At 35.7% G+C, this 16,211-nt stretch overlaps 1 protein-coding gene across 5 annotated transcripts in view; it reads left to right on the forward strand.

Moving 5' to 3' along the window:
- The first annotated feature begins 629 nt into the window (after positions 1-629).
- LOC131044847 (uncharacterized) overlaps positions 630-16,211 on the forward strand; it is an 83,181-nt gene continuing 67,599 nt past the window's right edge. For all 5 annotated transcript variants that reach the window (XM_057978300.2, XM_057978303.2, XM_057978302.2 and 2 more), the window contains exons 1-2: positions 630-1,129; positions 14,407-14,487. In XM_057978300.2, the coding sequence (XP_057834283.2) occupies positions 735-1,129; positions 14,407-14,487 (476 nt within the window). In that variant the 5' untranslated portion in view covers positions 630-734. The remainder of the gene's footprint in view (positions 1,130-14,406; positions 14,488-16,211) is intronic.

Genomic DNA, 16,211 nt, shown 5'->3' on the forward strand with positions numbered 1-16,211 from the left:
CATTACAAGGAAGTTGTCAGATTTTGCAGATCAACTTATTCTTAGTGAACCCCCTTGAAAGAGCAACTTTATAGCTTTGGGCAAGCGTTAGCAAACGACAATCAAACATATAATGTCCTAAATGCAAAATTTGATGTAAGTACTATTCTTTTTAGTGTAAGAAGTTGAAATATTCCTATTGAAAATGCTATTGACTTTTGAATGATAATGAGATGGTGAATTAATGATGAAATGAAAGGATTTCAATATCAATGCACAAACTTGTATCAATTTGATTCCCAATGACTATAAAGAAAGGGTGAAAGTCAATAATTTAAATTTTGGATCAAATTTCTCTTGTAGAAGATTGCTCGTATACATCACATCACAAAGATGACTTAAACAAGAAATATGCAATCTAAAAATAAAAAAATAGATATTGAAATCAAAAGTTGATAAATATAAGAAACTTGTGAGAAAATATATAGATAAAATAATGATATAATCAAATGTATTGAAATATATAATAAAATAAAAATGCAATTAAATATATAAAAAAATATTAAAATTATTATTTAAAATCAATATGTCATATATCAATATATAATCACATCAAAATAAATTTTAAATTACATAAAAATTATCATGAAAATGCGAATTTCACCATTTGAAATCTGCGACCTGCATCCCTTATGATCCCGTTGCAACGTTTGAGTTTGTAAGTATCAAAGAAATGTCCCCTTTTATAAACGTATATGTTTTTTCAAAAATCGAGTATAGTTACGCGGGCGAAAAAACCAAAAAATTCTTCGACAATGGGAAAGAAGAGTACTACTGAAAAACGAAAATCAAACCAGGCCGATTTAATTCCCTTGCATCTCAAGAAGCCGAATACCTCGGATTCTGTCTTTACAGAAACCCCTAGCTGCTCTTCAGCACAGGATGTTGGCCTAGTTAATTTCCCTGCAAATAATGAAAACCAGAAACTAGAACCTACTTTGCCACTCGATTCTGTCAAGAAGAAAAAGAAGAAGAAGAAGAAGCAGAAACCCAGTGGTTTAGAGGAGAAACCGGAAACTGTTTCACCATTAGAGTCCGTGACGAAGAATAAGAAGAAGAGGAACAGGGGTTTCAAAAGTAAAACTATCAGGTGCTTTTCCTGTTTTTTTTTAAAATCCCTAAAATGAATCATTATTGTTATTTTTCAATCGCCACTTCCTTGGTAAGCCCTTATGCTTTTAATTTTAACAAATTTTCGGTATTTTATTATTTATTTAATTCTAAAATTTTTATGAGTCATGCTTTTATTTTTTCACTTTTGAATTTGTTATGCAAATCTTTTTATCTGTGAGAATAAATTGTTACTTGCTAAAGATACGCTGGATAGAAATCTGTAAGTAGGTTATCAAGTTAAGCTTTGACAACAATATCTTCCTGTGGAAATCTTTGGTTAAAATGATCTGTTCTGTTCTTTTTTTTTTCTCAAAACTTAATATATTTTCTTAAGTTACTTTTTCATGATCTTCACTTAAAATTTTAAATTTCTAGAATATTTTTTAACATTACAGAATTTATACTTGGAGAACAAGCAACCAGTTAGTAGTGGGCGCATGTATAATAGGTCTCCATTGGAGTGGGCGCATGTATAATAGGTCTCCATTGGCTTGCTGCTATACTAGTATCTAATCTGCTGAATTTGCTCTGGGTTTCCACCCAACCTCATATAACTAGTGGGTAATTTAAGCTGGCTGTTTGTGAGGCAAGCTGGAATTCGTACTTGTTGGTGTTTGCTCCTTTTCAAGCCTGGATGGGACATTGGGTCAGCATAGCTGCCATAACCGAGGGGCATCTTTAAGGTCAAACCTGCCTAGGATTTGCTCCTAACCTTGTCTGATCGGAGCAGTGTTCGAAAATTTTATGACTGCTTACTGGAGTTGTGTGTGTTTTAGCAAGGTGAGAAACTTGCTCACAACTTATGACCCAGGTCCAATGAAATTTTTTCGAGTGACTTGCAAGTTATTTAGTGGCTTACTTGGACTTGATGAGTCCAATAGAGAGAGAATGACTGGTGCAAAAAAACGAATAAAACTCTACAAAACTGATTTTGATAATCATTTTTATCTTAAGAAATTTGTAGCTTAGCTATGTAAAGTGATTGGAAGGAATTGTTGATAGTTGAAGTGTGATTTGATAGGTTTTTGCTTGAGTCTTTAATTCTTTGTTTTGTACCTTTTCTATTTCAAAACTATGCTGGTATAAATTCTTTACTGTGTGCAAGACAAGATTTATGTAAGGTGGAAAAGACCCCACATGACAGAATGACATAATGGGTGCAATCAAGGGTATGGTGACCTTCAATTATTGTATGTTTAATATTAGAGGAGGCATTGTTTGATTGAAATGTTACCTTTATTGAATCATTAATCGAGATGTTAATTTATGTAGAAAAGTGAAGGAAGAAGTGCAACAAAAAATGAATGACGATTGTCTAGCTGCAAGGAGAAGAAAATTTTATGGAAGAGTATGAACGAAGTAGTCACATTAGTGATAAATGCTATGGCTACCTTTGGTTCAACCTGTATTAATTCCCCTACCTTCTTCATTCCTTGCAACGTTCTCAGTGTACAACCTTCTCTTGAAGGTATTGCTTGGACGCGAGAGAAGCACCATGAGTCAAGGATGTTTGTTGGAAGTTTTTGGTAACTGTTATAATAAACCATTTATGTGGCAAGTAACCCATATTGGGATTGCTAATGTAGGGCTTAAGACACCAATTCTGCATAATTTTAGTGGGTCATTATTAGAGGAAGTAGTAAAAAGTATGTTACCAATAGTAAAATGTAATGTTCCCTATGCCGTACGGTGCCTTCAGACACTACTCCTCGTACGGTGATGATTGTACGTGTGCTCCTTGTGATGTCAATACTCCTCCACATACGGTGATGACCGTACGGTATACCCTCCCTGACTGTACGGTGAGTATTGGGTGAGTGTACGGTAGATGTTGTTCGGTCGTATGAGGTGTACGGTAGTGGCCATACGGTGGGTGAATACCCGCTGATAGATGTTGTTCGGCTGTATGGGGTGTACGATAGGGGTCCGTACAGTGGATGAATACCCGCCGAGTTCTGCCCTCAGAGCGCTCCGGATACTTTGTTAGTTTGATGTTGCACAGAGGTGTGGAATGAATTATTGTTATGCCAGACACAAGAGACTTAGATGAAGATTCACACATACAAAGATAAATTATATTGATAAGATCCGCACAACAGATTGCACACTCTAAACAAAAGCAGAATAGGGTGAGGGATGAATCCGACCGAAACTGCGGATACCAAGTAGGGAGGGTCTTTCATCTCCGAAATGGTGGATAACATAACTCCAACAAGAATTCACACATACAAAGAAAAATACCAAATTCACATATCTACAACAATGACAGACTCGGCCATAAATATGGGCTCCGGGAAAGTTCCCGAAGGGTTACAAATGGGCCGACACAAACATAATTTAACTAATAAAATTGAAAAGGGGGGCCTGATAGATTTTATTATTAAATTTAGGGCCATACAATAATTAAAATTATTTAATTATACCGGGGACATTACATAAAAGATCATAAATTATAATAGAATATGGTGGATAGAATGTTGTATCATTTTATGAAATGGATGGGCAATTATAATTAGTTACCTAGATAGCTTTTTGGTGGCACATGGTGTTCTTGAAGTCCTCAGATGCCTTCCACGAAGTTAAGAAAGTAGATATTTTGTGAAATTTGCTAGAGGCGATTGTCTAGGAATTAGGTGTGGGGAATGTTGTTCAAGTTGTTATTTACAAAGTAGCCACATGTGTAGTTGTAGGGAGACTTCTTCAAGAGAGGCATCCCACCATATTTTTGATCCCTTGTGCTGTCTAGTGGATTGAATTAACATTTGAGGACATTGGGAACATTGGATGGGCGGAAATTGTGGATGAAAAAGCTAAAAACATCACAACTTTTATGTAGAGCTATGCTTGGGTGCTTAACTTGATGAGAGCACATGCTAAAGGAAAACGAGCTTATATGATTGAGGGTCACACAATTTGCCACTAAGTTCATTACATTTCAAAGCATTATAGGCGAAGTACCTTCTCTCGTTTAGATGTTTGTGGCTAGTTGGTGGATTGAGTCTCCATATTGCCGTATGGGAGAAGGGGAGAAGGTTGTGAGGACAGTCATTGATGATGTGTTTGCCAAGAACACATAAGAGATACTCAAGATAAATTACAAATTTATGAGTTGGTTTATCTCTATCAGACCATGGAAAAAGCCAAGGAGGCCATATTGAATTATTATGGTGGAAACAAGAGAAAATATGGAGCCATTTGGAAAATTATTTATTGTAGTTGGATCCATCAAATTCACCAGCCAAGACACTATATGGGATCCTACTTTAAATCCATCATTACTAGGAGACTTGTTCACTAACCCTCAATACTTGTCTCTCATATGGGACATGTGCCTTGTTTGGGAGGCCTAAATGAGGATGCATATAGACATTAGGAGACTTTAGATGAAGTTTATTTTTTATTTCTGTACGCCTAAAAAGGTCATTGTGTTGAAACTAGGATTGGAGATTATAATTGTGGCATCTCATAACTTTTGGGAACATTTATTGTAATGCATTTACAAAATAAAAATTTGAAACTCTAGATTGGTTTGACAGTATTATAAACAATGTAGCTTGAGTTTGAACATTTAAAGGATTGTTTGGCTTACAAGGAAGATAACAAATTGATATCTGAGATATGGAATATAGTTATTTGTTGGAAAGAGAGAAATACATATTTGCTTTCCTTTCATTTCTATAAGCATGTGGTGTAGATGTTAGTTAATCTCAATATGGCTGCACTTAACTTTTCTTACTTATATGAAGGCCCAATTCTAATGTTATCTTGCTTACTTATCTTACCAAGTGAACATGACTTAAGTACTAAAATTAAAGGCAACTAAAGTATGTTAAGTGCCCTAAGATACATGGGTTGAGTGGTTGATTTTGATATTAAGTTTATATTTTCTTGTACTGGGGGATGGTTATGGAAAACTATGGAATTTTACCTCCTAAAACAATGACCTAGAAATTGTCTCATGATACATGAGATTAAAAAATGGAGTTCGGTTAATATGGACCAATTGGACTTGAAATTCTATATATAACTACACAACCTTGATTCCTTGGGTGGAATATGTAGGCAATCCAAGCAGGTGGATTTGGGTGAATAGGTTGTGTCTAGGGTTTTGCATACTCTAATCTCATTTGTACATGAACTTGACATAAGTGTTAAGCAATGAACAAGTACACAACAAAATAAATCAAGTTGGAGTCATGTTTGAATTTGAAAAAACTTTTATTGAAGTCCCAACATTGAACCTAGAATTAAGAAGATTGAACTGTACTTAGTTTGAAGTAATTAAGTGATAAATGATTACTATAGTGATGATAAAACACATAATTTATCAAGGTGATTTGATAGCTAATAAGGCTTTCAAATGGATTCTTGAAATTTGCTTGAGTGTGGATGAGTTGGATGACTATACTCAACTTGGCATCTTGCACTAGATATGGTTTACTTGAAACTATAATTCACTTTATTATGTGATTTTGGGAATAAATCTTAAGAAGAATGTCTTACTATCATCAATGATGATTACTTGAAGTGATTGGTTATGAAATTTAAGTGTGGATATTATTGATCTCATTTGATTGAGAATCTTGAATAAAGGGATGTTAGATATATCATATATTTACATGGGCATTGAGTTCATTATTGGAGAAGAATGTGTATATTGTTATTAAAATAAAGAATAGTGTCCTAAGGTAACAAGAGTGTCAAACTGCATGCTACTCACAAATTCAGCCAATTCAATCATTGTCATAATCTTAAAGAGGAAGTTCTTATTAATAAAGATGATGTACAATAAAAAGTGATCCAATTGAAATCATAATATCATATGAATGAGTTGAGCTTGCTCAGTTTGGATTAGAGTAAGTAAAGGAAAATAATTTGAAACTTTTTGATGGATATGTATGGGATTGTCATGAATATTATCATGATGTTTATGTTAATTGTTTTCTGTCATTGATGTCAACGGTTGGCTGTCTTTGATGTGCCTCTTATTTGATCGAAGAAGTTTCTAGGATGCCAAGTGTACATGTCTCCACATTTTGCTGGTTGAAGTTTGTTTTGTTTGTTGATATTTGTGGGATATGTTGTTAGTGTATGTGCAATTTGTTTGTAGCCAGGTGGTTAGAAGTGTAGGCTCTGCTGTTTCATGTTATGCAGATGTGCTCCAGTGGATGTCAAGGCTGCCACTTGTCTTTGGCGTTTTATTGACATTGACAAAGAATTTCTGGTGGTTGGTCAAAAGTGCAGTCTCTGCCATTTGCGTGTTATGTAGACGTGTCAGTGGATGTCAAGGCTACTACTTGTCTTCATGATCGGTTGGCTCTGTTTTGTAACTGTTCTTTTTGCCTTTAGCAATCATTGACATTGACAGAGATTTTTTGGTGGTTGGTCAGAAATGCAGTCTCTACCGTTTGCGTGTTATGCAGAGTATATTCTTGACTGTTTCGACTTCTTCAGATTTGACAGCTGTGCTTGTTTGTTGATCATTTTCTGTATGTGCAAAAGCAGTTTCATATTCCTTGTGTGTGCAAAAGCAGTTTCAGTTTGTGCAGAGTTTAAATGATTAATTTCTGGACTGTGCGTAAGAGGTTACCGGTCTGAGAAATAGGTTTTTTCTAAAGTATTCTTCAGATAAAGTAAGAGCTTGTTTGTTGGAAGGTTAGTGTTCTTTATAAGTAAAAAGTTCGATTCATTTGAAAGTGTTAGGCATGGGGATATGAGCCTAAGAGAAGATTTCTAAAGGAAAGAAGATTGACATGAGGACTATTTTTGACAACTTTCTGGGTCACAGAGTAGAATAACACGCAGAGTTTTTCTTGAAGAGTAACATGCAGAGTTTTTGTTTCAGATTTTTATGAAGATGATATATAGAGAATCGAGATACATATGCAAGAATATTTGATTGCTAGGCGATTGATCCAAAACTCATGTTCTGAAATCTTGTTCAATTTGTATTGAAGATATCATAGGTGATTTCAATGTAATTTATCGAAAGTTTTGGAAGAGAAAAGGTGTTTGTGAATCATTCCTCTCAGTTTTACAAGAAATTTACAGTTTGATATATATGTTAAAGTTTGAAGTCTGAGAGGTTATAAGTTTAGTTTTATTTTTTCTATTAAGAGGTTGGAGCCTCTGTGTTATTGATAGGGTCGGAGCTCTTTATGAGGTCGGTGCCTCTTTTGTTCAGAGTTGGTGCTCTTTATGTGAGTTGCTGCTCACTGTTGTAATTGGGTTGGTGCCCTTTTGATTTTATGAAAGCTTTTGATGCAATGGTTTTTTACCCGAAAGGGTTTTCCACGAGATAAATCTTGTGTTCGCTTAGTGTTTATTGGTTTAGCTCAGCTAATTTTTAAAAGGTTTTGAAATACTGATTCACTCGCCCCCCCTTCTCAGTATTTCTATTTTGATTTACCTTAAGTATCTTAACCTCCCTTGAACAAAGTTATTCGAATGCTGAAGATTTGCCTAAGGATCAATCGAAATAACTCCAAGGTTCTTATATGTAGGGTCTCTACGTGTGGATAAGCTCTTGTGGTATGATGTGATTATGCTGGATTCACAAAGGGACTTACATTTGATTGCCTGAACGCTTAATCTACTGGAACTTGAGCCCTTTCTACTCATAGGGAGATAAAGAAATATCAAAAGCATAGGGTTTAGAGAATCTATTCTAGGGCCTAGAATGTAAAAATATAGATGAATGACTAGGTAGAGTCCTACTGGGCTAGGTCTCACCATCAAACTGAACAATTCGACACTAGCTCAGTGCAATCTTCTAAGGGAATTTTGAAGATGTTCAAATCATCACCATCAAACACTAATCGCCATTCAAGTTAATGTATAAACAATGGACGCATAACAATTCGCTTTGGACCCTTTGGAAGGGTCAGAAGCGAATTTTGCATTTTTGCACAAATTCTTCATACTTTGTGACCACAACTTACTCAAATGCATGTCTAAGGATGCCTCTAAGTTCAATCAACCTCAATCAATGCTAGGCTTGATGTAAATTGGGAGCAAAAGGAGGTTTCAAGAGAATTCTCTCTGGACCCTTTGAGAGGTATAGGAGCGAAAAAGCTATTTGCACTCAAACTCTCATCATTTTCTTCAACTTTGCTCTTAGACTTAGCTTTTGGGTCCTTCCTCCATCTCAATCAAGTCCATTTGCCCTCAAAGCGATGTCCACTCAATGCTTTTGGTGAGAAATTAGGCCTTTCTAAGGATTTTGCTCCTGTACCCTTGGAAGGGTCAGGAGCGAATTTGGGGGATATAGCTTGGATCTCATTCAAACACTCTATCTTCATCTTTATCCAAGTTGCCTTGGCCTAAGATCATGCTAAGAAGTCGCCTTAAGGAGGTGCCTTTGCTCAAAAGTTGAGGTTAAACATCAAGTTTTAGGAATTCGCTTGTGTACCCTAGAGAGGTACATGACCTTCTTATGAAATTCGCTCCTAACCCTTTGGAAGGGTCAGGAGTGAATTTGATGTTTTTACTCAAATTCTTAATGCTTTGCGATTTAAACTTGTTTCAACTCATCCACAAGGTATGGATAGGTCACACCTTCTTTGATTAGGGCTAAGAAGCAAGGGTAATGGTCTAAGCTAAGACCAAGGGAGGATCCTAAGAGAATTCGCTCATGTCCCTTTGGAAGGGTCAGGAGCGAATTTGGCATTCATGCTCAAATTCTTTGTCCTTACTTACTTAAAACTTCAAGTTCAAATGTGTCTCAATTCGCTTTCAAAAGTGAATTCAAGTTGATCTTCCTCAAACCCAATCGAGACTCAACCCTAGAAACGAGTCCCCAGGCCTAACCAAGGGGGGGCTTTCAAAAACGGAAATCTAAATTCACTCATCCTGTGCTACCCATTTTACTCACTTTAGCCTAAAGAGACCATCCTATCCCAAAGAGCTCTCTAGAAACTCTCCAATGCAAAGATTAATAGCACAAAGCCTAAACAACTAAGCCTAGGAAACTAATCTAGAAAGCAAGAAGGAGGGGTCCCCATTTGCAATGGGGCAATGTGTGAATATGTCACAAGAGAACCCAAACTACACATTTGATCTACACTTAGCCGCTTAGTGTAAATTGGGTCTATGAACTTGAATTACACTAAATGCACCCACATGTAACTTGGGGTCGTAGACCCAATTTGCTCTTAATCTGCTATGATTAAATGAGGGTTTTTGTGAACCAAATGGCACCAAACTCAACACATACATGAGCCTGTTCAGTTCAAATGATCAAGATGGTTGGTGATTGTTCTTCTCAAGGATTGATGATTTTTCTATGCTGCAATGCCATTCTTGTACAAATGTCAGAACCATCTCTAGGGAAAAGACAATGAAGTCCAAGAAGCCTATTCGCTCTTCTTCTCATCCTCAGTGGCGTCAAACATTGCAAATACTAGATGATTTTGAAATACAGGCTACCTAGCAACAATACGAAGATTTTTTTGAAGAAGGATGATCATAATATAGATGTGTCTCTGCCTCTCTGGACACTTAGTCATTTTTATGCATCTCCACTATAGTGGCATTTTGTTATTTCAATCGACACCTCAAGTGTCATTCTATGTATGCACTAGTACACATATAGGACCTATGTCACAAAGTTTGCCAAATTTCAACTATGAAGTTTGAAATTTGGTGAACTTCAAAACATGACTTAAAGTTTGTTAAAATTCTTCTCATATTCAAACAGTTATAGGGCATATTATTTTTTCAAGGTTTTTTTACCACTCCAATTTAGTGCTTGCAGACAGAATGTACCAGGCCGTCGAGACTATTGCCAATGTGAAATTCGACAGAATGTACCATGCTGTCAAGATGCTTCCAGACAGAATGTACCTTTAACGGTGATTGTTTAGTGTACCACATAGCATTAAGCACGCCGTCGAATGTGATTGCCGTTTTCTATCACATAGCATTAAGCACGCCGTCGAATGTAAGTCTGCTCGGGATTACAGAAAAACAATGGGTGAGAGGAGTCCGCTCGAAGTCGCAATGGTCGCCTGGCTTTCATTCGTTCTCATCGATCGTCGCTTAGCTTTCATTCGTTCTCATCGATCGTCGCTTAGCTTTCATTTGTTTGCCCTCTCTCCCGTCGCGACTTCATCCAAGGATTTTTAAGTTTCTTATATGTAGTTTTCTTTACTATAGTTCAAATTTTTTAAAACATATATTTTATATTTTAATAATTTACATTCGTTATAAGATTAATATTATTTTATTTATATTAACATTTAATATATTTAAACTTAATATTATTTTAGTTTATTTGTTTATTTTTTTTAATATTAATATTTAGTAATAGTTAAACATATTTAAATATCTAAATTTAATTTTTAAACTTATCAACTTAAATATAATATTATTTTAAACTTTATATTTATAAATTATAATTTTGTGAATATATTACTTATATTTAAAACTAAATAAATTATATAAGGTGAATTTAATGTCGATTTTTTTTTCAAATTTTTATCCTTGCCGAACTTCATCCGAATTTTATGGTTGCCGAACTCGAATTCAAATTTGAACCTGGTGACTTAGTATAGGACTGCATATGTCCTAAGTTAAATAGGTTTCTACTTTTGACTTAGTCACAATTAGTTGTAATTTTTCCTATTTTTGTGCATTATCCCTCTTCTATATATATGAGAGATTTTTTTGTAATAAGGATCTTTTTGGCCAATATACGTCGAAACTCTGCAGAATTGAAAAGCTATCTAAGACTTTGAGCTTGTAGTGTATTCAAGAAAGTTTAATCAAAGAAGAAAAGAAATTGCATCCAATCTTTGTCTTGGGACTACTTTATTGCGTGAGGGAATGTTCTTATGTCATTCTTTTCTACTTTCTTTGAGGTTAAATCTTGCTTTGTGAAAAGTATTTGAGTTAAAAAAGATAAAGTAAAATATTGTAGACTTTGTGTTATGATATCTTACTAAAAAAGTTTGAATTAAGTGGATAACAAGGTGAAGTCTTTGTGCTTGGTTGAGTTATCTTGTTAGAGTAGAAAGCTTTATGATATATTTGGGAGACTTTGTGCTTATAGTATATCAATATTTGGGTTATAGTGGTCGATAGGACTTGAGTGTTTGAAGGAGACTTTGAGCTCTTTGTATACAAAAGGCCCATCCCTTAAGTCATTTTCAAAAAAGGAAGCAACGAAAGACTTTGCACTTTCATGGGCACTTTGCTTCCATTTAGCATAGATTTTTAAGATTATTGCAAGTTAGAATTATTTTGTTGCTCTGCTCTAAATAGAGAATCAAAGCAATACTTGTTCAAAGAGGACTAAGTTATTGTTTCATCCTAAAAATAGTGTGAAGTTAGCAGGTAGATTAAGAGTAAATAGAGATTGCAGCAGAAAGGGGGAGCCTTCCCTTATAAATAGGAGAGATTATACCTTGCCTTATGAGAGGTATTGTCTCACACACTGTGGTGAAAACCCACATTTTGTAAGTCTCACCGAGTTTACAAAATTTTCACCCAGCACCTTGTAAATAGTCTCAAAATTATTGTTAGCTAATGAATGTGTAAAATATTCAAACTTCAAATCAATAAGATGATTTTGGAAGGCATACAATGAGGAAAACATTAGGCGAGTCTTCACAATATGTAAATAACAAATGCTAACTTGTAGGCATTGGGAATGTACAATGGTTGTAGTCTTGTCAAAGGATTATAGCAAAGAAAACTTGCCTCATATTGGATTGATGTTTGCCAAATAAATTATGTCCATAGCTTAAGATATTATGAGAATGCCATGCTCGTGCATTAATTACTAGGTGGTTAATAATTTTGGAATAATTTTGGTGATCACCTCATTCATGTGTTTGATTTATTTTTTTAAAATTGGCTAGGGTTTCTATTGGGTTCCTCACCATGGCATAAACCTAGTTTTCATACAATATTGCCATAGAAGACCAAGAATGATATGAGCCCTCCAATTATTACAGAATACCTTTATTACTAGTTTCTCCTAAAAATGCAACACTATTACATTCTAACAAACAAGAAAATGGTATAAAACCAAAAGGCACAAATTACCATAATATTTTCTTAAAGCTAGACACAAAAAACCACAAGACAACTCATTGCACCACCTTCATACCTCCCTCCATCTCGCTTTTCTTATTGCCTCATCTTCCCTTTCCACCACATATGCTTCCCACCTACTCTATTGCCCTTGGAGCTCCATCCAAGTGCATATGGTTTTGAATTGTTCCTAAAAGTGATAGGAATTAGAGGCCAAAATACATATCTTTATGATGAGGATGAGTAGATCTCTATAGAAGATTGGAGGAGAGAAGTCACTCTCAACTTTAGCATACCCATTTCAACAGTTGACTTGTAACCTTGTCAACACCTTCCCTATAAATATCCCCTTGAAATTTTTCTTATTTTGCACAAATTCACTAAACTCTACCTAGGAAGATGGCGCTCCAATAGGAGGTGCAACCCTAAGTGAGGACACTCAAATAGTAGATGAACCTCTTGGGATTTTTAAAGAATTCCACTAGTAACCCTAGAATCTCAGTGGCTTAATTTGTCGTCGATTTCACCTTAAAATCTACTCTTCAATTGTCAATTTCGCTAGAGCTTATAGCAGTGATCCATCCTTGAAAATTTGTTGCACTTTCCACTTGGACGCATTCCAAAATTGCCTCAAAGCTGCTGCCTTTCACTGCTGAATTGATACAGCCTGTTTGGGAATGAAAGAGTGCTGAATTTGATCTTGAAATCGACCCCCCAACATGCCCAAAATGGCCACAATCCATCTTGCAGGTTCGTTGTAGCCAAATCTTGGATGTGACACTCCAATTTGAAGAATAACTATGTGATTGTGATATTAAATAATATCAATCATGCCCTTTGGTGATCTCAATGTGAAATCACTCCAAGGAATTGTGGGTTTTCGTCCCCAAATTCTAAACCTAGAGGGTTTTTGTCCTTAGGTTAAATTGAACTAAAGTCCATTGCTCCATCAAGGTTAAAGAAAATAAAAAATAGAGTGGTTGATCAATATGCTTCCTCCTTGCTTGTCCTCTCTTAAATAGAGTTTTCCTCCGAAAGACATAACTCTTTCAAATTTCATTTATGACCCTTGATTGATATTTGAGAGGAATTATTTAAAATAAACTTTAATTACAAGAGACCATATTTTATAGTTTACTTTACTTGAGGCCCTCTCTATTATAATAACATTTTATAATAACACTTAAGTAGCCCCTTTTATGACATTATGATCCAAAGGCTCATGTGAAATGAATGATGTGCATTTGGGTTTCTACGTGTCGTCTTTTTGAAAAGGGGTCATTAACGCCCTTCCCAAGGTTTCTTATTCTCAAGCAGGTACAACTAGGATGTTCCAAATTTTCCTCTCCACTTGACCAAATCTTTGTGGGGCTACTAGGATCCCAAATCAACGTTGGAGTTTTGTGTGTCCATCCACTCAATGTGTTTGGCTGACCTCCTCAAATTGGCTCTCTATTTGTATATTAATCTTTTGCAAAGCTTTTATAAGTTCTTGAAAATCCTATTTTGTTTCAATTGATTTCCGCTTGTCCACTCTATTGTGAATTGACCAATCTGCGCAAAGAGTGTTTATAGATATGAGTGGTTGATTGTAGGTGGATGCGTCCATACTATTTGTGGTAATTTGGTTACTTTGTCCATTAGGAAGTCCCTTAAATGTTACCTCCTTTCCTTAAGAATGGAATGTAGATTCCGAAGTTTGAAAGTTTGGAGTGATTTGTCCAAGGGAGTACAACCATGAAATATCCAAAACTAAGTTCCAAATCAACTATATAAAAGTCATTACACACCTTATACTGCTCTATGAGTACACTGAGATGAATAATTTTCTTTTTGTAGAGGATTATAAATCTGCCAGCAACTGTCACATCAAGTCCTTCAAACCTGTCAGTTTGAAATCCTTTCTCAGCTACCGAATCTTTATTAATCAGTTTGAAATAGTTTCTGCATGGAATTGTTCAATCAGTCCATCTTATATATGCTCCGTTTTCAAAATTTTATTTATTGGTGATATGGTGTATTCTGTCGGTACGTTCTTGTTTACCCCAATGGTGAAGAACTGAAAAAGTTTCTGTAGAGAAATATGCAATCAATTCTGTTTCATCTAAGTCCTGTTTTCAATATTATTAATTTGGGCACTGTTATTTAGAGTACTCTGTCAGCAGGTTTCTGTCATTAATGGACTTTGTGCTGAAATATTTGGAATGGTTGCTGCAGGGAAATATTCAAGGAGCAGTTGAAGGGGATTTTTTATGTCAAAGATAAATGTCTTGATGAGCTGCTTGAAAAACTTTCTAGGTATGCTTTAGTATTTGTGTTTGTTCACTTTATTTGGTGGAAAATATGGGCTTTTAGGGTTAAAGATGTACTTTGGAACTTGAGTTTTCTTCCCATACTAATTTTTTATGTTGAAGGTTTTACAAGTGGATATAGGAGATGAGTTCTATGTAGTATTTTTTGTTTCTAGAATAAAAGAAGAAGAAGAAATACATACCTATCTATATTATATGAAGATACCTAGAGATCTTTCTATGATCACTGTGATTAGAACATTGTTTTGGCTTACTTTAGACAATCTTATGGCACATAGTTGTTTTATAGTTTTAGTTTTTTCTCATTTAGTTTTTGACTTTGAGCTGGTGAGGTTAGGGCTTAAACAACAATCCACACTATTTAGGATACCCATGTTTAGAGGTCAATTGGGGACACTTCTCTAAGAGGTGTATTTACCAGTTGCTGGAGGCCAAATTGTTTCACCAACCTCTGAATTGGATAATATTGCAAAAGAAATTACCCTAGCAAGGTTATGGAGCGAATTTTATCTTTGGGTCTTGTTCCTAGCAAGGTTATGGAGCAAATTTTTCATAAAGGGCATGGAACGAGCCTCTTCATTTGATCATGAATCTTGCATTAGCTTGGAACGAAAACATCTTTCAAGCCTTGTTCCTATAGAAGTCTTGGAGCGATCTGTTTCAGACCTCATCCTCGTCAAGGTCATGGAGTGAATTATGTTTTGAAGCCTGCCTTACCTTGGTCTAAAGAGTGAACTGCACTTTAAAACTTGTCCTTGAACTGGTCCTAGAGCGACTTATGTCTTGAAGGCTGTCCTCACAAAGGAGATAGAGCGATTTCAGCTTGTCTTTGGGAAGGTCATCCTGGAGCGAACTATGCATTATAGGACCTGTCCTTAGGCCGGCCATTGAGCGAACCTGGAAAGAGTTTACAACGAATCTATATCTTGAACTTATCCTTAAGCCGATCACTAAGTGGATTTGATTATAGGGCCTGTCCTTAGGCCGGTCATAGAGCGAACTTGATCATTTTTGAGCTTGTCCTTAGAGAGGACAGAGAGCGAACTGTTAAATATGTCTTGTCCTTGCCAAGGACGGTGAGAGAACCTCACTTTAAGTCTTGTCCTTAGGAGGGTTGGTGAGCGAAGTTTGTTATAGGTCTCGTCCTTACCTTGGACATAGAGCGAAATTCATCTTTAGGGCCTGTCCTTGTTAAGGACGTAAAGCGAAACACTTATCTTGGCCTTGTCTGCTCAAATAACATGCAGTAAGTTGAATGAGAACATGCTTTATAAAGGTCAGCCAGCAAATTGTGTTAGACGCAAAAAATCTTATTTAGGCCTTGTTCTCTCAAAGGTCAAAGAGCGAAATCTATGTTTTAGGTCCCTGTCCCTAGCAAGGACATAGAGTGAAGTGCACTTCATGAGTTGACACAATGGAGCAAAGTTCATATGATGTTTTCAAAATTAACTAATACATGACCTTAGCGCCTAAAACAAATTCAAAGTCAATCTAGAGGTAAGTCGGCCAAGGTAAGTTCTTGATTTAATTTAATTCATGACAAAGGCGGCCTTAGGGTAAAAGACACATTCATTCACCTTAGGTGCCTATAAAGGTAAGTGTGAAATCCTCATTTCAACATCACTTCAAATTAAAACGTCCCTGATTAAAAGAATCAAGAGCAGAACATTGAATTCACTGATTATTGTCAGTCCTTTGATCAGATTTAGT

The sequence above is a fragment of the Cryptomeria japonica genome, chromosome 1, assembly GCF_030272615.1.
Source record: "Cryptomeria japonica chromosome 1, Sugi_1.0, whole genome shotgun sequence".
Classification (NCBI taxonomy): Eukaryota; Viridiplantae; Streptophyta; class Pinopsida; order Cupressales; family Cupressaceae; genus Cryptomeria; species Cryptomeria japonica.